Genomic DNA, 24,872 nt, shown 5'->3' with positions numbered 1-24,872 from the left:
TACTCTTTACTCTTTTTACTCTTTTACTTGTTTCAGTTATTTGACTGTGGCCATGCTGGAGCACTGCCTTTAGTTGAGCAAATCAACCCCAGGACTTATTCTTTGTAAGCCTAGTACTTATTCTATCGGTCTCTTTTGTCGAACCGCTAAGTTACAGGGATGTAAACTCACCAGCATCGGTTGTCAAGTGATGTTGGGGGGACAAACACAGACACACAAACACACACACACACATACACACACACATATATACATATATACGACGGGCTTCTTTCAGTTTCCATCTACCAAATCCACTCACAAGGCTTTGGTCGGCCTGAGGCTATAGTAGAAGACACTTGCCCAAGGTGCCACGCAGTGGGACTGAACTCTGAACCATGTGGTTGGTATGCAAGCTACTTACCACACAGCCACTCTTATTATAATTAGAGAGTGATGATATGAGTGATATAATGGCTTTATAGCGGTTTTGGCTGCTATTTTTAACATGTAAGGGTATTGAGGGTGATAGCAAATAAGCAAGGTGTTAAAGATGGAGAACAATACAGTGGGAGAAAGTGAAAAATGGAGATGATTAGTGTAGATAGTTGTGTGTGTGTGTGTGTGTGTATACACACACACTAATGCACACACACACACACACAAAACAGGTCTCTTTCTGTTTCTATCTAAATTCACTTGCAAGGCTTTGGCCAGCCTGGAGCAATAGTAGAAGACACTTGCCAAGGTACTTTGCAGTGAAACTGAACCTAAAACCACATGGTTGGGAAGCAAGCTTCTTAACCACACAGCCATTTTATATGAAGATACAAAAGTCTTGCATTTTGAAAACTCTCTTACACTAGTTTCAATGTTAAAGTCTTGCATTTGTCTATCAAAGTTTTCCTTCAGGTTGCTTAAACCTTTTGCTGATGCTTGTCTCCGAGCAGTTGTATTCAGTCCAGAGCTCCCTGCAAAGTAAGCAGTTATGTATGAGTTCAAAAAATAAAAATTGAAACAGCTTTTTAATGTTGTTGAAAAAAAAGAAGAAAAGAAAAATAAAACAAAACAAAACAAAACAATTTCAAATATAATGCTCTTTTTTAATTGCTACAGTGCAGAAATAATTATTGAATGTATAATGACAAAAAATATTTGAGGTTTATTTCTAAGGAAGCTATTGTTTTAATTATGATCTTGCAATTTCATATATAAAATATACAAGTAATCATAAGTTCCATGTTAGCTGGTATATAAGATGCGCAATTTGCAAAAAAGTCTCAATAAAATAACCCTAGGTCCTATATGCAAAGTTGGACCTTCCATTAGCTTTAACCATTTAACATTTAAACTGGCCATATTGAACTGGTACTCCATCAATTATGACGAGGGTTCCAGATAATCCAATCAGCAGAACAACCTGTTTGTGAAATTAATGTGCAAATGGCTGAGTACTCCTCAGACACATGTACCTCTAGCCTAACGTAGTTCTCAGGGGGACTTAGCATGAAACAGAATGTGACAAGACTGGCCCCTTGAAATACAGGTACAACTCATTTTTGCCAGCTGAGTGGACTAGAGCAATGTGAAATCAAGTGCCTTGCTCAAGAACACAACATGCTACCAGGAATTGAACTCACAACCTTATGACTGTGAATCAAATGTCCTAACCACTAAACCCTGCACTTTCACAAACTGGCCTTATTAGGCCCTGATATTCTACCTGCTTCATGTTTACACTAACCTCTCACACTCTTCCGTGTCATTCTGAAAATAAACAATCACAACAGTGAAATCTTGAAACTATGAGATAATCTGTGATTAATTCAAAACATTGTGGATAAATAGGGATTTACTTTTGACAGTAATCTGAATGCTAAAAGGTTAATGCACTAAAAACTTTTTTTCTTGAACATGCTCTGCTGAATCAGGAGTGGGTGGGGCATCTAATATACTTGTGTATCTTTTATGGGTTCAAATTCAGTTGACAGTTGTAAGCAAAATAATAAAAATACCTGGTATTTTTAAAGGGAAATCCCAGGTATCAACGAAATTACCCCATGGAGAATTTTTTGAACGCTTTACACCTTCAAGTAGATGACCGTCATTGTTTGCAATGACAACTGTGAATCCATCTTGTTGTTTTGGATACTGAAATAAACAGTTCTTTTGTAAGATGAAGAAGAAATGAAAAAGAAATGAAAAGAGAGAGAGGGGGAGGGGGAGAGAGGGGGGGAGAGAAAAAGAGAGAGAGAGACAGACAGACAGAGAGTGGGGATGGAGGTGGAGAGTGAGAATAGACCGTAAAGATTGATCAAAAATATAAATTTGAAATAAAGATTTCCCTAAACATAAAGGCTAGAGAAATAATCAGTGATTAAATTTGCTGAATCCTGTGTTTGAGAATATACAGCGAATATATGCAATTTTTATATTGGAGACAACTGTTCCAAAACAAGTCAGGAAAATGAAGAGAAAAGTAGAATTTCAAAATGTAACAAAATATACTTATTTTTAATAGTAGAACTAAAAGTAAATAAAACTATAAATAATTTTTCACTATAGGCACAAGGGTATGAATGGAAGGGTATGGCGATAGTTGATTACACTGAGAGGATGAAAGTTAAAGTCAATCAGTGAAATTTGAACTCAGAAAGTAAAGACAGACGAAATGCTTCTAAGCATTTTGTCTGGCACATTAATGATTCTGCCAACTTACTGCCTTGATAAAGCTATTAATAACAGCATGTAAATATTGGGTTAAAGAAAACAACAAAAAACCCCAATATTTTACATGCTATTATTATTATTTATTAAGGCGGTGAGCTGGCAGAATCGTTAGCACGCTGGAGGAAATGCTTAATGGTATTTTGTCCATTGCCACATTCTGAGTTCAAATTCTGCCGAGGTCACCGTTGCCTTTCATCCTTTTAGGGTCGATAAATTAAATATCAGTCAAGTACTGGGATCGATGTGATCGATTATCCTCCTCGCCACAAATTCCAAGCCTTGTGCCTATAGTAGAAAGGATTATTTATAACTTTGTTTTCATAGTGGTTGACTCTATCTTTAATCTTTTCAGGGGGCGATAAAATAAATACTATTTGAGCACTGGGGCCAATATAATCAACTAGCCCCCTCCCTTAAAATTTCAGCTTTGTACCTATAAGAGAAAGGATTATTTATAACTTTATGGTGCTGGTGCCATGTCAAAAGCACTGGTGCTGGTGCCATGTTAAAGGCACTCATGCTGGATCCATGTTAAAAGCATTGGTGCTTGTGCCACATAAAAAGCACCCAGTACACACTGTAGAATGGTTGGCATAAGAAAGAGCATCCAGCCATAGAAACCATGCCAGAATAGGCAACGGAGTCTGGAGCGGTCCCTTTCCTGACCAGCTCCAGTCAAACTGTCCAACCCATGCCAGCATGGAAAATGGATGTTAAATGATGATGATGATGATGATGATGATGATGATGGTGATGATGATGATGACGACGACGATGATGATGATTGTCTATTTTGAGTTCCACCATTAAAAATGATTTATTTCATGCCTCTTGAAGATTCTGAATTCTTATGGTGTACACAATATTTATTTTTATTTTTATTCCTTTAGACACCCATATAGCATACAGCTGCAACAGTGTGAGAAACATAAAATTAAGTTACTTAGCAAAATAACAATCATATTTAATTGTAAAGAAAATAAAGAAATGCTGAAAATTGAATAAAGAAATGCTGAAATAAAATTTTTTACCTGGCTTAATTTATTTGGAATCTCCCAGCGATTTGATCGGCAGAAGCCATCTTCATACTGTAATAGATGAATATTAAAAAGAAGTTGACCAGGTAAAAGAACTGTTTTCTGGAGAAGTGAATCTAAAAGTTACAGAAAGCCTTCCAGAGAAATACATTTAACTAATTTAGTATATTACTGGTATTATAGTATATTACTGGTATTTATACAGTGACATAGAGTGTGTGCAACCCAGGGCAGCCCTTGAATTTGCACTCCCCCACCCTATATTTCAATACAGCCTACACATGCTAATACAGCAGACCTAAAAAATGCTGTCCCTGTGAAAGTGTCACCTGGGATAGACTGCCTCATCCCACACCCTTTCCTAGGCATGCTACTAGATTTATGCTATGGATAACTCAGTTGATACAGTTCATGCCTCTCACTTTTTCTTTTGGTTGTAGTGGAGGCAGGGCTCAGAAAAGAAAGGGCAGCATAGATGACCCTTTTCACAAGTTCTAAGACTAGCAGAGAAAAAGAACAAAGTTAACCCAAGAATAGAGACTTGGTTCAAATGTTCAAACAGAGTGGTTCTTGCTAGACAATGAAGGACCAGGTAGTGGTGTAAAGTGGATGGCAGATCAAATTTACCTAATTCACAGTCAAATTCGATTTTACTTATGATACACAAGACACTGAATCTGAACAGCATATTATGAATCATGTAGCCTGTCCTCTGTCCTTTATTGGCACTACACTGCAATTGGAAGACATGAATGGACCCTCCAGTTGTCCTGTTTAACACCTTCTATCTGGTGACTTGGGTTCCTCTTGCAGAGTCCAGGTCCACTCTGTAGCAAGCAGTTGGGATGGGCCTCTGGTTTGGGAAACTTTCTTTCCTCTTTCCCAGTAGTATTAGAAACCTTGAAAAAGGCCTTCTCTCCTGGTTAAGAGACTACACACACACACACACACACACACACACACACACACACACACACACACACACACTGTTGTTATTGTTGTCATCATTGTTGTCATCATCATCATTTTATGCCTGCTTTCCATGCTGGCATGGGTTGGATAGGTCATCATTTGTCATTCCTTATTGGGCACTACTGCCCTTAAAGACTTTATGTGTCATTTGGCTTTGTTTTTTTATATCCTTCCTATGACCAACCACTTTTACAGAGGATACTGAAAGTATTTTCTCATGGCACTAACAGAGTACATTGTAGCCTAAGGCATGTAGATTGAGGAATGGAATAAGGAGATATAGCAATGTCAGCAGAAAGGCCAGAAATGTATGGTTGAGAGGTGGGATAGCAGTGTAAATATAGAGTGCATTCAATAGCCTCAGGTATGTTTATTTACTCTGGTGAACTAGGAAGAAAGTAGGGAAGAGACAAAGAGTAAGACATAGAAGAGTTAGAATTCTATATATTCAGCCATATGAGCTAGATCATCAGCATATAGGAGTTGCCATGGACAGCTGGTCTTGAACTCGTCTGTGACCATGATGAATAGTAAGGGTCTGAGGATTGAATATTTAGTGTGACTAAATGGTAATGAGTACAGTGAAGTACAGCGATGTTAAATTCCTAATTGTACTCATCACTGACTTTCATATTACTGAGTCCATCTTTCTACATACAGCTCTCATAAGCCATTAATCTACAGTTTGTTTCTTAAGTGACCACCAGGTTATTAAGCATGGTACCCAGTCAAAGGCTTTCATGTCAGTGAGTGCTACACAGAGTTGCTATTCTTTACTAAATACTTCTGCTGCATTCCTCTTACTAGAAAAATGACATCTAGTCTAATTCTATCATTGAGCTGTTGTGCTTATGACTCTTTTGTTGACTTTCATAATTTGGCCAACAATTTCATATCACTGTAATTTCCTCTCTCTAATACATCTCTTTTGTTTTTGTAGCAGTTTACAGAGATACTATGTCACTAGTTATTGCATATGATACCTTCTTGTGTTGCACACACACACACACACACACACGTTGGAAAAAAATCACAGAAGAAAAGTTGTAACATTGCCAATGGAATTCAAATATTGCCTGCTGTAAATCATATGCAGGCATCTCCTGCATTACAATTTCCTCAGGTTATGCAATTTTGTGCTTCTGACAATTGTAAAATATGACTACTGATTTCAGGTTATGGCCTGTAATTTGGAGAATTTAAAAACTACACCTTCTTCTTAACCAAAAGGCTGCTGCTCAGCTAAGATTAAAATATAGATAATAATATGATATACTAGAATTAAGATACATACATACACATACATACACACATACAAACACATACACACACACATGCTCACATATATATATTATATGTACCCAACTTGTATCTCCATGTTGTATCATTAATTTGATACAACTTGTTGTCCAATCATTGCTGAATTGTTTATTGCTTATTTGCAAATATAACATAAAGGGTAAAGACCCCTTTGGTCATGAATGACTATGAGTTTGCACCTAGAAAGCTCCCCTCCGAGACACAAGGCCAAGCAAGGTTGTTTAAGGAAGACCAGCAGTCACCTATGGATACTAGCTGCCCTTCTCTATGCCACTGATGTTATCCAAGGGAAAGGCAAAGGCCGATACAGCTTGGCACCAATAATGTCACAACTCATTTCTACAGATGAGAGAACTGGACCAATGTGAAATAAAGTGTCTTGCTCAAAAACACAACACACAGCCTGGTCTGGGAGTTGAATTCACTACCTCATGATTGTGAGCCCAATGCTCTAACCACTGAGCCATGTGCCTTCACATATATAACATTTTATAATAATTCTGTTTGTCATTGTGTTACTTAGCTCATCAGTAATGCTTTCATGTGACTAGAGAAAGAGAGGGAGAGAGAAGTGTCCATGATGTGAGGTAGAGGGAATGTAATTGTAATGTTTTCACGTGATTGGTTGAAGGGAAGGAGAGGAGAAAGAAAAAGGAGGGGGAAAAAGAGGATAAGATGAAGTGTGAGACAGAAAGGGGGAGAAAGAAAAGAGGGAGAGAGAAGCGTCCATGACGTGAGGTAGAAGGAATGTAATATTTATTACGAGTTTTAAAAAGTTAGTTGATGGTAGAGGAGGAGAGTTGAAATATAACTTTAGCGGAGTGATGTTCTGATGGTGAGGTTAAAGAAAGGCAGTGAGAGAAAGAGAAAGTGAGAGTGAGTGACAGAGAGACAGAGAGAGAGAGAGAGAGAGAGAGATGATGGTGGTATTAGTGGTGGTGAAGGTGGTGGTGGTGGTGAATGGATAGTGAAAAGTGTATTTTTTTTAATTGAACTAAGTTTCTTATATCATCTATCACTTAACATACGTGCATAAGTGCAATTCTGTGAAAGAGTCAATCTTATTTATGTGGCAGATATATGCAATTTTAACTAAAGGTTGTATCATATGTACAGGATATCTTTTTGTTTAGGGAAAAATGGAAAAATAAGAGCGAATATTTATTTTATGAGTATTGTGAATTAAGTCTATAAAATTGTGTATAAAGTATATCACCCTCATCATCATTATCATTTAACGACTGTTGTTTATGCTAGCATGGGTTGGATGGTTTCACTGAGCTGGCATGCTGGAAGGCTGCACCAGATTCCAGTCTGATTTGGCATGGTTTTCTATGGCTGGATGCCCTTCCTAATGCTGACCACTCTGAGAGTGTAATGGATGCTTTTACATACCAGAACTGGTGTCCTTTGTATGACACTGGGGTGCTTTTATGTGCCACCAGCATGGGTGCCAATTTGCATGACACTGGTATCTGCCACAACTGTGATTTTGCTCAATTTGATGGGTCTTCTTCTCAAGCATGACATAATGCCAAAGGTATCAGTCATTGCCTCCATGAGGCCCTATGCCTCCATGAGGCCCTATGCCTCCATGAGGCCCAATGCTTGAAAGGAACTCAGCCACTTTGCCTCTGTGTGGGACAATGCTTGAAAGGTGTTCTTTACGTGCCACCAGCATGAGTGCACTTGGCTTGATGGGTCCTCTCAAGCACAGCACATTGCCAAAGATCTCAGTCACCAGTCATTGCCTCTGTGAGGCTCAAAGATCATGCTTCACCACCTCATCCCATGTCTTCCTGGGTCTACCTCACCATATTCCAATTTCTTTCACTTTTCAATGAAAAGCAGATGAGCAACTATCTTTCCATACAGACACAACACAGGTTATGCTTTCAGATTTTTTTGATAAAGTTTTCAGAAATAACCCAATAGGTTTGCTATTAATTTCATGAAATATTCATGGGCCCCACTATTATAAACATTAATTGTTTATAATTCTTTATTTTATATAGCATATAAGCATTAATAGTTTATTCTTTATTTTACAGCTTTGATAATGAATGGTGAAAAAAATTAGAGCTATTTTATGCTACCTGTGTTAAAATGAACTGACAGCAAGGGAAGTGGCAAAAAATATTAATGATGTGGAAGGCTCAGGAACCGTCAACGAATATGTGGCTGGCACAAGACTGATTCAGACATTTCAAAGAAGATCACATCAGGCTTGAAGACAAACCAAGGTCATGGAGACTTTGTTATGGAAGATGAGGCCTTGCTTGAAATACATGACCAACAGCTAAGAACAAGCACAAATAGATTGTTGGTAAAACTTGGTCTTTCACAAAACACCATCAACTGACACCACCATAAGTTCGGCCTTGTGAACAGACATTGATGAGAGGCTCCTCATGAATTAACCAATGCCCAGACTCAATGATACATGAACATTTGCAAACAACTGCTGGTAAATCCTCAAGATGCTCATTTTTGGCACAGATTCATAACTGGGGATGAAAAATGGATCTAGTAAGAGAAATCAGTGGATCCATTCTGGTCAGGGTTCAGAACCTGTTGTCAAACATGGGCAGTTTGAACAGAAGGTCATGTTTTGTGTTTGGGGAAATTTGGAGGGTGTGTTGTACTTTGAGCTTATCCCAGATGGTCATGCTGTGAATACTAACCTTTATGCTCAACAAATATAGTGAGTATATAATGCTTTGAAAACTTGCTACCTGACATTGATCAATTGAAGATGCACACTCCTACAGCATGACAATGCCCCAACATGCACTACCAATGTGACCAAGCACAAACTTGAGGAATTTGAAGGGCTGAAAGTGCTTCCTCATCCTGCTTGCTGTCCAAAACTTGCACCTTTAGATTACCACCTTTACTGAGGTATAGCTCATTTCCTTTATAAATGGAAGTTCAACAATGTGGATGATGCTGAAAATGGGTCCATGGAGTTTTTTGCCTCGAAAGTAGCCAAATTGTATAAGTATAGAAATGAGCTTCTGACACAATGATGGCAATATTCAATAGAATATGATGGTATATATTTTGATGAATAAGCACTTTTGGTATGTAATTTGTTTGAACTATTAATTAAAGCCAGAAATATGAAAAACCTTTTGACTCAACCTGGTATAAATGTGTGTCTGTGTGTGTGTGTGTATGTGCGTGCGTGCATGTGTGTGTGTGTGTCTGTGTGTGCGTGCATGCATGTGTGTGTGTGCGCGTGCATGTGTGTGTGCGTGTATGCAAGTTATGTCACTATAAACACTTATAGAGTATGAGACAGAATTTTTCACTGTGAATATTTGTTTGCTTGTGTATATTTTTGTGAGTTATGGTCTATCAATTTTCTACCTATATAAATGTCTGTTTCTACACACACACATGAACTCTTTTACACACACACACTCTTACACACACATACACACATGCGTATGTGTGTACACACACACACACACACACTGTAAAGTAATAGGTACATACAGTTAGTGCACAGGCTGCTTTGCTGCCTAAATTTCAACTTGAAATGCAATTAAAAAAATGCATGCTAATGATTCTGCCAGCTTGCTGTCTTAATAATAATAATAATGATAATAATAATAATAATGATAACAATAATAATAATAATAATAATAATAATAATAATAATAATAATAATAATAATAATAATAATAATGACAACAACAACAATAACAATAATAATAATAATAATAATAATAATAATAATAATAATAATAATAATAATAATAATACTGACAACTCTATGGAATATAACAAATGTGACAGAGAAGAATCTGACAGCATTATTTTAACCCCAGATAGATGTCTTAGTAATAATACTAATAATCAAACATAATGGAAGTCCAACAGGAAAGGATGCGACTGTAAAATGCATAATAATTGACCATTACAAGGCAACTGCTGTAGATTTAATAATGTTTATGAATACACTGTCCTTAACAAACAATAAAACTCTGTCAGGATATACATTGGTGCCACTGTCAGTTTTAAACATGGATAACTCATCTGAGTTCTTTTAAATCTACTAAACACAATAAGTCTACCCGATTAGCTAACCACATACACAATCTTAAGAGAAACAGTGTACCGTATAATATTACTAGGTCTATCATCAATACTGAAATGTCATACTAGGGAAGCCATGCATCTTGTTGGTTATGTTTAAAAGAATCTATACAAATCCTATTACACTATTCACCACAATTACTTGAATTGACAAAATGATGTGTTTATCACTTATGCCCAAAGATTTTTCAAAACATTCTGATTTTATCATAAGTCTAAATGTCACACTTTGAATCTCTCCACACAGTTCTCATCTACATAAACTATAGGTGCATTATATATTTAATTTAATTTAATCCATAGAGCACCCTGTCATGCCTCTTCTTATACTATGATAGTTACACTCTCTGAGTGGTTGGCGTTAGGAAGGGCATCCAGCTGTAGAAACTCTGCCAAATTTAGATTGGAGCCTGGTGTTGCCATCCGGTTTCACCAGTCCTCAGTCAAATCATCCAACCCATGCTAGCATGGAAAGCGGACGTTAAACGATGATGATGATGATGATGATACCATCCTACATCCTTCTCTGAAATGCTTATTTACTTTTCCTATTCTAAATTTACCACTTAATGAAACTTTACATGGTATCACATTCCATAATTCTTTATTTTACTCTACATTCTGCTGGTAATTCCAGTACAACGATTTAACTAAATATTATATTCTAGTAATCACTTATTGTATTCCCAGTTAATGTAAAAGATTTAAAGCTCTTACTTTTTACTTCTATACTTCTCCTATACCTACATTTAACCATATTCATACTTTTCATTAAACTTGTTAAATCCTTATTCTTATAATAAACTAGCAGGGATACCTGGCATTGTCCGTGTCACATGGAATAGTAAAATTAGACTTTTCTTTTATATTTTCTAATGAGCTGGAATATCTAGGATTCAAATTTCATCAAAATTGGTGATTAAGAATTTTAATGAGGGTTCTTTCCCTCTTTACACACCCTAACAAAAATTCTAATTATGACATATTTACCCCATACTAATCACCTTTATACCCAGATTCCAAAATCCTAATCTTATAAAACCTATTCAAAGGATTTTGCTCCTGAAAAATGGAGCACATGGAGCACATGGAGCTCTAAAATGTGTGAGTTAAGGCCCCTATTAGGGTGGTGGGGTCTTAAAGTCAACCAGAGAAGTTGAATTGTTGGGAATCTTTTTTAACTTGTGTCATATATCCATTGTTCATATTTGAAATCGGAAATATATGAATGTTCACTGGGTTTGTAAAAGAGAGCAAAGATAGAGGAAACCAAAAGACGAATAACCACAATAAGCAGTCAGCTACCCTACCCTAGTCGTTACCACTCTCCAATGTAGGATTCCTCACTATACAGGTGATCGGCACAGCCATACGATGCATTATGAATCTATAGCAATTTGAAGGGCGTGACCCAATTTAAATAAACATTAACAACTGTGTGACGTGAGGGCTAAAGGGAAATGAAAGTGTCACCTCTGGAGTTTGCCAATGATCACTATACCTATAGGTAACTGAACAGAATAAATTTGCAATCTATAAATCCCTTTGAATGACCAATCACTTATCTGGAAAGGCCTTGAAATGAATGTCACCATCTAGGGACTATATCTGACCCAGTGATAATAAAAAGACTCAAAGGAGGTCTGCAACCAAATAACCTTACTCAAAATAATACTCTGCAACTGAATCAGTTGAGGCAAAGATGCATCTCCTTTACTTGATAATTTATGCACCACATTGCAGAAATCACAATGTAAGTATATCTCAAAGCAAACTCTTACACTACTGTACCATTGAATTACAAATAATGCTCATCTTGTATCCTTGAGTGACTCTACAGCTTCCAAGACTACAATTGTATTTGCCTTGGCTTAGGAAAAAAGACTAAATTGTAGGAGTTAAGCCCCCATTAAGGGGTCTTACTAACTCGCAAGAAATTGTAATTTTAGGAATATTACATCATTTGTGTTTGATATGTATGGTTAAAATTTCATCAACAGCAAAAATATATAAATTTTCATGGGGGTTATGGCCTCATTTATGCCCCCCATCATTTTCAAACATATACTGCATTACATCTGTCCTTTTGCATAGAATATAATTTCAAATTTCATAAAGATCTATTTAGTACTTTTGACCTAGTTTTGGATTATAAAAAATGACTAAAATTTGGAAGTTAAGGCCCCCATCAGGGGGTCTTAGAATTCTCATGAGAAGCAGAAACTTTGGGAATGCTATATGGTGAACTTGTTTGTGGAAAGTGTCCCAAGCAGAAATTAAGACTACAATTTAAGGATTGTGCACATCCCTCATTGAAGGCATGTGAAATATGAGCGGTTAATTGGGAAAGCAATGTTAGTTATCACTAACTAATGGAGGTAATGAGAAAGGATGGAGTAGGTATTTTCAAAGAAACATGCATTTTGCATGCTGAACTTAGTGAGCTGCTCAAATAAACACCAGCAGTGTAGGGAATAGGGGAAGCTTGATCTGCAATATCTACAGACATTTATGTTTATTATGGAACTGGGATTATTAGTCACTAGTGGAGTCACAAAAGTGAAGTATAATTTTGTCTGAGTGGACAATGTTCTTAATGATCATGTGATGGTCTTCCTTGGTCCATAGCAGATAGCCATCATATACATATATATTGATCTAGGATCAAAGATAATTCAGTCAACATTTAAAATGTACAAGAGCATCACTTTCTCATGTGACTGGTTTTCATTTCAGATGGAGTTGTTTGTACTATTGTTGTTGTAGCTGTTGGCCATTAAGAAGTCACTGACTAGTAATACCAGAGATTGAACTAGTGTAGTTTTTGTGTTGATGTTGATGATAATGGTGGTGGTGCTACATGGAACTATTTCACTTATTAGCCATTCTTCATCCATTGATATTGCTCTCTACACTTACACATTACATTGACCATCCCTCTCCATGTATCTCCCTGTTTCCTATGTACTGCGCTTGCCTTTCTCTCCCTGTCTTCTGCACATACACACATCCAAAATTAAGGAATGGAGTAGATAAAATCCAGGATATATGTTTCATAGCTAGCAGAACCTCAGAAGGTGTGATTATCCAAACAAGAGGTAATCCACTAGCCACTTGTCAGGCGAAAGATACCTTAATCAAAAGAAATTCACATTGTCATCAAGGGATCCCATGTTGACTTGCATGATTTCCAATTAAATCTCCTGTGAGTCAACATGGGATCCCTTGATGACAATGTAAACTTTTGATTAAGATATTGTTGGCCTGATGAATAGCTAGTGCATTACCCCTCATTCGGATAATTACTACTTTCAAGGTTCTGCTAGCTATGAAACATATGTAACCTGGATTTTATCAACTCCATTTCCTAATTTTTTATTTCTTTTTGCATACACAGCAACCCCTGCTGCTAACTATAATCTATAAAACAATCTTTTCAGCTTATTGAACTTTGATATGGGGGAAAATTTACAACCTTCTACATCAATAAACCACTATTATTCCTGAAAATTGTTTTTTATACCCTCTATGGACTGCTTGAAGGCTTGAAGCTTACTCTCTTCCTACACCTTGATCCTTGAATCTTACCTATATATATATACGGTAGTTGAAAAGACATTAGCGTCTATTTCTAATTCAGTACGTGGCAAGACACTTAGCTGACCCCTGATTATAATTATATTTTTTATATATATATGGTTCAAAACTGTACAATGTGTGTGTGTGGGGGGGAATGTATATATATATAAGGCATACTTACATAAAACTGTATAATGCATGTATAAACATATATGCACATTTATAGTGCATGTGTGTGTGTGTATTGTCAATCATTGTAAAAATAAAGCACGGTGAGGTAGAAGCAGAGAAAATGGATAAATACAATCGTTACCTGATTAGCAGAGAATTGTCTCGACATTTCATCTAACTTTTCTTGTTACGTTTAAAGAAACAAAATGGTAAGAATGTTTCCCTTGGAAACGGTAACTAAGTCATAAATACACGCATAAAATAGTTTATGTAATTTCCGAAGAAAAATGAAAAAAAAAATAATGAAAAAAAAAAAATAATGAAAAAGAAAACAATAACCAATATTCATTTTTAATAACACATTGTACGAAATTTGAAAAAAACAGGAATTTCAGAGGGATGGTTTTTAAGTATGTAAGAGCCCAGGAAACTGAATGCGTGTAAGTATCCAGCTTTAAAAAATTCCGGCCGGAAATACGTGCGTACACAATTCTCATTGAAGTATCAATAATTTGATATAATATTTGATATAAAATTAATAAATCAAAGATCTATGTATTAAGTGAGTCACTGTGTTTATTTATATTTTTTGTTTTTGTAAAGTTCGTCAGCTTTAAGATAGTTACCGAACAAAATGTGTAGTTATGTATTAGCTTTGGGTTTTTTTCCCTTTTACACCGTTTCGTTGCTTGATTAAGAAAATATTTCTGTCGGCTTCCAATTATGACTTTATTTCACTTCGGGAACTGTGTCGCATTGGCATACGTACCTTACGTAATAGTGTACAGATGTTCTGGAATGTAAGTATAGTAGAAAATATATATTAAAAACTTTATGAAAGTGAAAACGAACATCAACATCGTTGCATGTTTCACCGACTGTGTAAATAACAAGCATGGTCCATCGTGTTTAATTCTAATTTAACTTTCTAAACGTAATAATTTGACTCTCAAATCGTTATAATATACTTTGTTAACTGTATATAACTATATAAGGCCACTATAATTTATATATATATATATATATATGCCTATATGACAATGTTTCCCTTTTATTGTGCTTTCTTTTTTACCGAAATAACGGCATTCATTCCTTAGCGAGGAGAAATTTACCAAACGAAAAACTAGTAAATTTTAGATTATTTACTAATAATAACTATGCTTTAAATTCATATCTGTAAGAAACAATTATTTAAAATTTACTCTCTTAAAATTTCGAATTTTTTATCATTGAAATGTGCCCACCTACTTTAACGTAGAGATTAGCTCCATGTCAGCCCCAACTGAGCAGATTTATGTTCAGTGGTATTCGAGCCGCATAGATTCTTCCTTTTTAGAATTGTGTTGGGGCGAAGATAAATAATACGTACACCCGGTGGTTAGGGTTAGTTTTAGGGGTTTAGTTGCGCCGAAAACCGGTGGTATACGTATTCATTACCTCCGCCTTGTGTTGGATTATGTTCTCCAATGTATCCTGTTCTTAAGACGTTAGAGCATTATCCTAGGGAATTTGGTTACTATTTATAACCAGTCTCATTTTTAGTATCATTCTATGCTTTACAGTAGTAATTGTTTTTTTTTTTTTTTTTAATTGTGACACCTCCAACATTGTTTATTTTAATACTTCCCTAGTTAATCTTTCAGAAACTTTAGAAGTGTAATTATATCAGCATTCCAAGGCTTTTAGTGATGTAACCTTGCAAGACAGTCCGTGACATAACTTGTGTTCTGTATCACCCTCTGTTGAGAATATAGTGTACTGGGGAAAAAGATGATGGTAATGGCACATAATTAAGTAGATTAATAAGGGTACAGCAATCAACCAACTAACTATAGGTACCTAGTTGTTAACAACCCAGTCCACCTGGTTTTATGTAGGTCTCATAGTGTAGTGCAATAAACATTGTAATATTGGTATGTGAAGGGAAGAAAGTTGTTTAGCATCAGATAAGCTTGAAATGTGCAGCGTTATGATCAAATGTATGTCATTCGTTCAGATACTGTACCTAGGATGACATCATTCAATGTGTACTTTTTAAAAATGATATTGCATGATTTGAGAGAGATTTGGTTGCGAGACAGCAATATCAAACTTGTTTGGCTTTGTGGGCTAGACTGAAGCATAAGCTAGATCTTACAGGGTAGATAGATTCAGTTATTCCTAAAAAAATCCTCTTCATAACGTAAGTCAAAGTAAATGATTAAAGGGATTCATATGTAACAAGTTTATTAACAATAAAGAAAGGAAGGAACATGAAGTGTGAGCAGAGATGCAGAGTTAAATGGTCAAAATTCATCGACATGGTTTATGAAATATATATATACTAGCAAATGCACCCGTCCTTTGTATGGTTTAAATTGCTTTGGTGGTATTTTTCACTAAACAATTGAACTACTGAGAAGGTTTATGAGTAGCACAGCAATCTGTTTCTGATTAACCTAAGAACAGAAAATCAAATTGAAGGCTGGCTATTGTGGAGGTCGTTGCACTTTAATGATCATAGAACATATAAATTTGCAAGCAATGCAAAGTAGAGCTACAGAAGTGTTTTGGGAGTAGATTGCAGATAATGACTATAAAATATAGTTGTTTTACATGAAAGTGAAATTTCTTGTGGTTGTTTAAAAAAGGCTAGAACGACAATGCTAAAATGTATTTGAAGCAATGGATGGGTAAATAAGCATCCTGTGAAACAACGCATTGGTAGGTAAACAAAGGTATAAACAAATAGAAGAGCGGGAAAGGAACATCACCTTTCAAGTAACTCAGAATAGGTAAAGGTAAGCTTGCTAAAGTTTAATGCAGTTTAAATATGGAGATTAAGATTGTTTGGTATTGGATATTCATCACGTACAGTGTTCCTGGTCAATTTAATCACCATTGCAAGTGGACAGTCAAAATAAATAAATAGACAAAATCCTTTCACTTTTATGATATTCTCTAATGAAAATACTCGAACAATACACACCAATACACATATAAAATAAATGTAGAAAGTAATAATACATAATTACAACATATAAATAAATAATAAATAAAAAAAAAATGTGAAAATAACTAAGAAATATTCTAAATCTAATATACGACCATATAGATTTAAAAAGTATGGGAAGCAGTCAAAATAAATAAATAGACAAAATCCTTTCACTTTTATAATATTCTCTAACCAAAACACTCAATACACACCAATACACATAAAAAAAATATAGAAAGTAAAAATACACAATCACAATATATAAATAAATAATAAACCAAAAAAATGTGAAAGACACCAGAAAATATTCTCTAATGCTAATATATGACCATATAGATTACAAATATGTGGAAGACTCTACACACAAAAAAACTATGTACATACAATGAATTAGAGAAAAACATCGTTTTTCCTGGTATGTCCATTTATGCAGGAGCTCTGGGCAGAATGTTATCACGCATGATCATTCTTGGGACATAAGTAATGTGTGTATAAAGTTTGGTGAAAATCGGTTGAGAATTGTGGAAATGTATGTGTTAGTCAATATACACACACATACTGTGATTTATATGTACTAGATATATACAGTTGTATTAACCTTTTAGCATTTTAATGGACCATATCCAGCCCAAATATTCAACCTGCTTTATGTTCAAACTAGCCAGATCTGGCTTGTCACACCTACACTACAATGTCATTCTAAAAATACTCAATCACATCATTGAAATCTCAAAGCTACAAGATAATGCATGACTAATTCAAAGTAATGTGAATAAATAAGTATTATGTTTGACAGAATAATGTGAATGTTTAAAGGTTAAGTAAGAACTCTGAGATTGTGAAAGAATCATTGGTTTGTCTAATCACAATTCTAATTGGTTTGTCTAATCACAATTCTAATCATAATTCTAATTGGCATCTAACTTTGAATGCATGCTAGCAATATAAACATATTTTACAGAATATTTTTAAATCAAAAATTGATAATGTTTTCCTTTGATAAAACTGGACTTGAGGTCAGATTAAATGTTGCTGCAGGCTGAATGTTTGAGGCTCCTTCATTGGTTTGATTGATTAAAAACAAGTATCAGCATGTAATTGTAGGCAGTGTTTAGTGAGTGTAAAGCTAGTGGAAGTAGGGAAGGTTAGTGCATTGAGTTGGAGCAACATGTGGTGGTATACTATTAATCTGGTGTTTAGAGGGGCAAAGTCAGATGCAGTAGAGTGGAAGAGAAAGGGTTAGACTGGTCATAGTGTTGATGAGTGAAAACTTGTCAATTGGATAATGTTATTATTGTCTTTCTCTAAAGTGGCCCAAATGCGTATGTGCATGCTAGGTATATTCTTCTAGATGCGTAAAAAGTACTTTAACCTTTTGGCATTTAAACCAGTCATATATGGTCCAAATATTCTACCTGTTTTATCTTCGAATTGGCCAGATCCAGCTTCTCACATCTACTCTACAATGTCATTCTAAAAATATGCAATCACATACTTGAAATCTCAAAGCTTATAGCTTTGAGATTTCAATTATGTGATTGCATATTTTTAGATAATGCATGCTTAATTCAAAATAATGGGAATGAATAAATAATACATTAGTCAAAGTAATGTGAATGCTATAAGGTGAATGGTATAGGACAGCATTTGTGTTTTGTACTGAATTAGATGTTCAGATCTGAAACACTTTCTGAAAATGAGTATCTGATTTTTGTTAAGCAGTCTTGATATTTGCTATGTGTTTTTTAATACATTTTAGGGCTGAATACAGTGCCTTCTGGAAATGTGTCCAGGCTGGGACTGCATACCTTTTCACTCAACTATGTAAGATGTTGGTGTTAGCAACCTTCTTTCCAGCTACAGAATTTAGTTCTGATTCTTTGGATATTGTAGGGGTAAGTTGGCAGAGTAAAAATTTTATTAACTTATTAGATTCTTTTCCTTTTTTTCTTTATATAAAGAATGTCATTGAGTTTTTTTACATTTGCGTTAGGTATAGAAATTACTTTATAGTTTTTGCAGCATTGTTAAATTCTTTTTTTTATATAATATTACTTCCATTTAAAACTTTGTTTCTGTATATTATCATGGAATTTTTAAGATATTAGGATGAACCACTTCAAAAGCCTTTACAAAACTAATTATTCAAAATCTTCACATTTCCTATCAACATTTCCTATTTGATTCAAGTCTTTATGTTATCAATTCACTTGTTAAAGTCTCCACATCTTCCATTTCATCACATAAAACACTTTCTACCTGACTCAAGTCATCTCCGTAACTCTAAGTTTCCTTTTCTGTTTCCAGATCATAAGCCTAATACATATGTCACAATATTCCAATGTATCAGCATTTTTTAAAATTACAGTTTTTGGAATTCTACTTTTTTCTTACAGGAAACACTGAAATGCTTTGTTGATCTTGCTGACCTTGTAGGTCTTTATCTTCTAATGAACTCCATTCCAGCTAAAGGTCAACTTAAGTTTCTTATTGCTGGTATGGGTTGGGCTACAGCTGAACTTATTATGACTAGGTAAGTTGTCTTGCTTGAAACTTTATTTCTCTATACTTTTAAACTTCATTGAAACTGATTTTTGTTCATATGAGATTTACAAAATTCTGTTAAATAGCACCAAATTTTGCTGACCTTGTGTATATATATATATATATATATATATATATATATATATATATATATATATATATTTAGGATAAATGCCCCTTTAGTCATGTATGACCATGGGATTGTACCTAGAAAGTTCCCCTCTGAGGTACAAGTGTGGGCAAGGTTGTTTATAGAAGATCAAAAGTCGCCCATGCATACCAGTCTCCTCTCTCCACGCCACCAGTGTTATCCAAGGGAAAGGCAAAAGCCAATACACCTTGGCACCAGTGATGTTGCAACTCATTTCTACAGCCGAGTGAACTGGAGCAATGTGAAATAGTGTCTTGCTCACTAACGCAACACACAAGCCAGTCCAGGGATTGAATTCACTACCTCATAATTGTAAGCCCAATGCTCTGGGCTGATCAAGGCCTTGTGAGTAGACTTGAAATAAGACTGTTGTACATGTATGTGTGTGTGTGTTTACATTTTGTATATTACTTGAACAAAAGCGTGGTAGGCAGTGTTGTAGTCAGTTTTCTTGTCAACAAATCATCCAGGCACTTTGGTGCCTTTGAAGCTGTGTGGAATAAGTGTTCCCTTACTTGAAAAACAAGGGTGAGCTTCAGAATGGACGTCCAACTGTAAAACAATGCCTCAAATAATATCCATCCAACCTATTCCAGCATGAGAAAACAATCCTAAAACAAATTAAACTATATTAGTTTTCTTTCTAAAGACAAATAGTATATCTGTTATTGAAAAATGTCTTTTCGTAATATTTACTGGTAGTTTTTACTGGAAATTAGGAGTAAATTGTTCAAAAAGGAAACTAGTATTATTTAAGTATTTGCTGGTTGCCAACTCTTCCACTTTGTTGCTTTGCATTTATATGTTCTCAGTCTCTTCATTCACTGCTGTTTTAGGTTGTTATGAATCAGCTTGAAAGAAATTTGTATTATATAAAACCATTTAAGTTAACTCCATTCTTCAGGAAAATGACTTTTTCATAGCAAAATTAATTTGGAACATTAATTAAATCTCCAGAAATCTTATTACACTTATGTAATGTGCTCTAGATTAAATAGTATATTTAATCTTATTCTGAAATAACTTTTTCTTGCAGGTTTATTCCACTTTGGGTTGGAGCAAGAGGTATTGAGTTTGACTGGAAGTTTATCCAAATGAGTTTTGACTCAAATGTCAGTTTGGTGAGTGACATTCAATTCTTAGCAATTAAAAGTATTGATAGTTGACCAATTTATTGCATTGTAGGATTGGAGTTGGAACAATGTGATTGCAATAAATTATTACCATAGCTCATAAATTATTACTATGAAAAAATTTTGGATGAGATTACTAATTTTATGTATTTTGTTAAATTTTAGATCCAACACATCTCAACAGCTCTTTTGGTATGGCTATGGACACGTAGTGATCTCCGCAAATCTCTCTTCCCAGTTGTTTTAATTCTTCTGTTGCTCAGTTCTTTCAGACCACTCATTGTAGAGTAAGTAACTAATTGTCATCAATATTATGAAGAAGAATTGATTCTACAAAGCCTTATGATGAACTTTTATCTATTACAACCAGTTCATATTAATCCTTTGTAGATATTCTCATTATAAGGGAGAACAAAATAGTTTTTAAGATTTTAATTATTTTCATGTCTGTTATTCATTTTGATAAGTGTATGAAAATCACAGTTTATGAGGTGGGTTTAAAAAACATTTGTAAATTTAGATGTTCAGTTATTGGAGAAGGAATGAGGTGAGTTTGATTTGTTGGATGTGATGTGTAAACTTGCAAGGCAAGTTGAATGGAAATGAAGTGAGAAAGAAATTAGAAATTAAAGGTATTAGAAATTAAAGGTATTAGAAATACATACAGGAGAGATGACTATGTTGTTATGAATGAGTAATAGCAAAGAATGTTGCATGCTGAGGGGAAAGAAGTGTCACAAGTTGAAGGAAGATTTAGAAAAATTAATTAGGTTAGACCTGTGGAGATTGGGCTTGTGTGTAACATCCACAGAGAGATGTTACATAGACTTTTCTGAACCATGTCAGCATTGAAAAATGCACATTTAGCATATATATATATATATATACCATATCATACTCATTCTGCATTTTGCATTTACATGTTTTCATTCAACATAACTGATAGAGCTTACTTTGTAACTTGCTGTTACAAAGCTTGAGTGTTAATGAATCCAAGAGATCTTATAATAAGGTAGTTTGTGTGATCTCATATCAAGTCATCTTGCTATAATTATATTAAAATGTTATATTATACATGTAATAATTCTGTATTGTAATAATTTAGCTTTCTTTTGTGCTCTAAATTTAACCCTTTAGTATTTAAACTGGCCATATCCAACCAAAATATTCAATCTGTTTCATGTTCAAACACTAGCCCTATAATATCATTCTAAGAATTAAATCTCAAAATTAGAAGATAATACATGATTAATTCAAAAGTATTACTCTTTACTCTTTTACTTGTTTCAGTCATTTGACTGCGGCCATGCTGGAGCACCGCCTTTAGTCGAGCAAATTAACCCTGGGACTTATTCTTTGTAAGCCCAGTACTTATTCTATCGGTCTCTTTTGCCGAACCACTAAGTGACGGGGACATAAACACTCCAGCATCGGTTGTCAAGCAATGCTAGGGACACACACACAGACACACACATATATATATATACATATATACTGCGGGCTTCTTTCAGTTTCCGTCTACCAAATCCACAAACAAGGCTTTGGTTGGCCCGAGGCTATAGTAGAAGACACCTGCCCAAGGTGCCACGCAGTGGGACTGAACCCGGAACCATGTGGTTGGTAAGCAAGCTACTTACCACACAGCCACTCCTGCGCCTATGTGGATAAATAAGCATTACATTTGACAGAGTGATCTGATTGCTTAAGGGTTAATGGTTACTTTAATTTCTTCACTGTTTTGTTTAGCAAAACGTATTCTATTGTAATACATTTTGCTCCTATAGCGCTATGCCATGTGTGTGTGTGGATATGTGTTATGCATGAGATTACTTTAAAGGCTGTGTGGATGCGAGTATTTATGTAATTCTGTATTTGTTTAACCTTGGTTTTAATTCTCTTTCCACAGGATTCTTATCCATGCTGGCCACTTGGGATCCTGGACCTTATTATTCTGCAAAGGACTGTTCACTCTAAGTATCGGCACAATTGCAATGCAGATGTTCTTGGGGATGTCACGTTAAAACATTTTGCTTCGATTGTTTCTCCCAGATTCAATTGTTTAATATTTCTCATATGATTATCTATGCAGACTTGAAATACTTCAGGGGTGAATGCCATATTTATATTAAGAGAAAGCCACAAGGCAGCATCACTGGCTTATTTCTAAGCTGTTGAACTATTTTCTTCATCAATGAAATATTTCATTTTGTATGGAAAAAAAGAGTTTTATTGAGGAACCAAGAAGGGCAGTAAATGCAATAATAATTTATTATTGTCTTTTATTAAGTTTTTGCAGTATTTAACGAATTACAGATTTTGTTACAACACAGCTGCAACAAATGCCTTTTGTTTTTATTTATTTATTTATTTATTTATTTATTCTGCATCAATGTTCAAACATTTCACTTGTCTATTAACTTAGATACTTGTAGTTTTTTTATCCCTTTTATTTTAGTCATTGGATTGCGGCCATGCTGTGGCACTGCCTTGAAGAGTTTTAGTTGTATAGATTGACTCCAGTACTTATTTTTAGTCTCTACTTATTCTATTGTTTTGCTAAACTTCGAAGTTACAAGGACATAAACAAACCAGCACTGATCATCAAGTGATGGCAGAGGACAAACATGGAGACACAGTTACACACACACACATACACATGTGCACGCGACTGGCTTCCATGTAGTTTTCATTTCCATCTACTAAATTCACTCACAAGGTACCTTTCCAAAGTACCACACAGATCCTATTTCATCCAAACCTATTCGATCCATCTGTCATTCTTCCTCCCTATTATCTTCACTATCTCATTTCACTCCGTACATTCTTTTTCTCATACAACTTCAGCCTCTTTAAGATTGTCCTCTAATCACTAAACTGCATGTAAATGATTGCATGAGTACCTGCCACATTTCGATATTAGTTCAATTGACACCCCCTCCATCATACACACACTCGGACGTCTTCCCTCCATCAAATTTGTGGTTTTGTGTTGATGTGAAAAACCATGTTCTGAGTTCAAATCCTGCTTGCATTTCAACCTCTCATGATCAGTAAATAAGTACCAGTCATATACTGAGGTCAATTAAGTTAACTGTATCATCCCCTACCTTATTCATCTCTCTCTTCATGTCACACATCCCTCTCACATACCTGTATATTGCTCACACTACTATCCTTGTCTTTATTGCTGTTTCAGTCAGGTTGCCTAGAATATACATATCCCAGAATACCAAGTACACCTGTCACTCCTTTCCCATTACATATCCCTCTTATTGCTATCATTCATGCATTTCACTCTCCTGGCAAGACAGCTGAGATGTGGGATTATAGCTCCTTTTTGTCATGTCGAGTACTTGGCTACCTCTGTAGTGCTGGTGTCACAAAAATCACACCAAGTACACTCTGTAAAGTTTAACATTATGAAGATCCTCAGGTCATGATGAGGACATGACACCTCTCTAGTTCTAATGGTATTAAAAAGCACCTTGTACTCTGTGTAGTGGTTGGTGTTAGGAAGGGCATCCAGCTATAGAAACCAAGCCAAAACAAAATGTGAGTGAGATGAGGTCCCTCTCTGACTTGTCTAGATGAGCAATACTCCTTGAATATGTGCTAGTTCTTACTGTGGCCACCCATCCAGCCCATGCCAGCATGGAAAAGCGGACATAAAATGATGATTGCACCAGTCTTGTGTCTGTAACCTATAGCAGATGCTGGCTAGCATCAAAGATAGTCACTCATAGTCATCATCATCTCTACCGTCATCCTTATTTTATGTGTTTATCCATATTGCGATGGGTTAGATGGGTCTTGCCTCAGTAGAGGTTCAATGTTGTAATTTGAAATGAAATGACAGAATGGCTTTTGCATTACTCACTTAGAGGACATAAAGGAATACAATAAACACATCAGTTTTAAAAATCAGTGTAAACAGGGATACAGACACAAAGTAAAATAATACATCTGCCCATGCAAAACCACTCATCAATCCTCACACACACACACACACACACACACACACACACACACATACACACTGTATATTTCCATACAATTTCTGTTTAGTAAATTCCATTTACAAAGCACAAGTGTAGCTGTGTGGTTAAGAAGTTTGCTTCCCATCCACAGGGTTTTAGATTCTGTCCTAGCAAGGGGCTCCTTGGGTAAGTGTCTTCTAT

The 24,872-nt window shown here is 35.3% G+C and overlaps 2 protein-coding genes across 2 annotated transcripts in view; one reads left to right on the top strand and one right to left on the bottom strand.

The window, feature by feature from the left end:
- The window catches only part of LOC106867892 (protein Flattop homolog), a 16,473-nt gene extending 2,264 nt beyond the window's left edge, over positions 1–14,209 (bottom strand). Inside the window, exons 1-4 of the mRNA XM_014912959.2 lie at positions 14,035–14,209; positions 3,741–3,797; positions 1,995–2,130; positions 841–950 (exon numbers count right to left, since the gene is read on the bottom strand). Coding sequence (XP_014768445.1) covers positions 841–950; positions 1,995–2,130; positions 3,741–3,797; positions 14,035–14,061 — 330 coding nt within the window. The 5' untranslated portion in view covers positions 14,062–14,209. The remainder of the gene's footprint in view (positions 1–840; positions 951–1,994; positions 2,131–3,740; positions 3,798–14,034) is intronic.
- A 336-nt stretch (positions 14,210–14,545) lies between these two features.
- LOC106867887 (transmembrane protein 147) lies at positions 14,546–23,034 on the top strand. The gene is made up of 6 exons (XM_014912948.2): positions 14,546–14,692; positions 18,626–18,761; positions 19,263–19,399; positions 20,598–20,682; positions 20,860–20,981; positions 22,601–23,034. Exons 1-6 carry the CDS (start codon positions 14,616–14,618, stop codon positions 22,713–22,715), a joined length of 672 nt encoding a protein of 223 aa, XP_014768434.1. The 5' UTR covers positions 14,546–14,615; the 3' UTR covers positions 22,716–23,034.
- Positions 23,035–24,872: the final 1,838 nt, after the last annotated feature.

This window comes from Octopus bimaculoides, chromosome 5, assembly GCF_001194135.2.
Source record: "Octopus bimaculoides isolate UCB-OBI-ISO-001 chromosome 5, ASM119413v2, whole genome shotgun sequence".
In the NCBI taxonomy this organism is placed as follows: Eukaryota; Metazoa; Mollusca; class Cephalopoda; order Octopoda; family Octopodidae; genus Octopus; species Octopus bimaculoides.
The sequence above is the reverse complement of the archived record's forward strand: the minus strand, read 5'-3'. Positions and strand labels throughout refer to the sequence as shown.

What these genes read in the sequence shown, in the direction of transcription:
- LOC106867887 (XM_014912948.2), top strand. Translation starts at nt 14,616, where the DNA reads ATGACTTTATTTCACTTCGGGAACTGTGTCGCATTGGCATACGTACCT. An exon ending in ATTCTTTGGATATTGTAGGG is followed by an intron (nt 18,762 to 19,262) that starts GTAAGTTGGCAG and finishes TTTTTCTTACAG; the next exon opens with GAAACACTGAAATGCTTTGT. An exon ending in TTCAGACCACTCATTGTAGA is followed by an intron (nt 20,982 to 22,600) that starts GTAAGTAACTAA and finishes CTCTTTCCACAG; the next exon opens with GATTCTTATCCATGCTGGCC.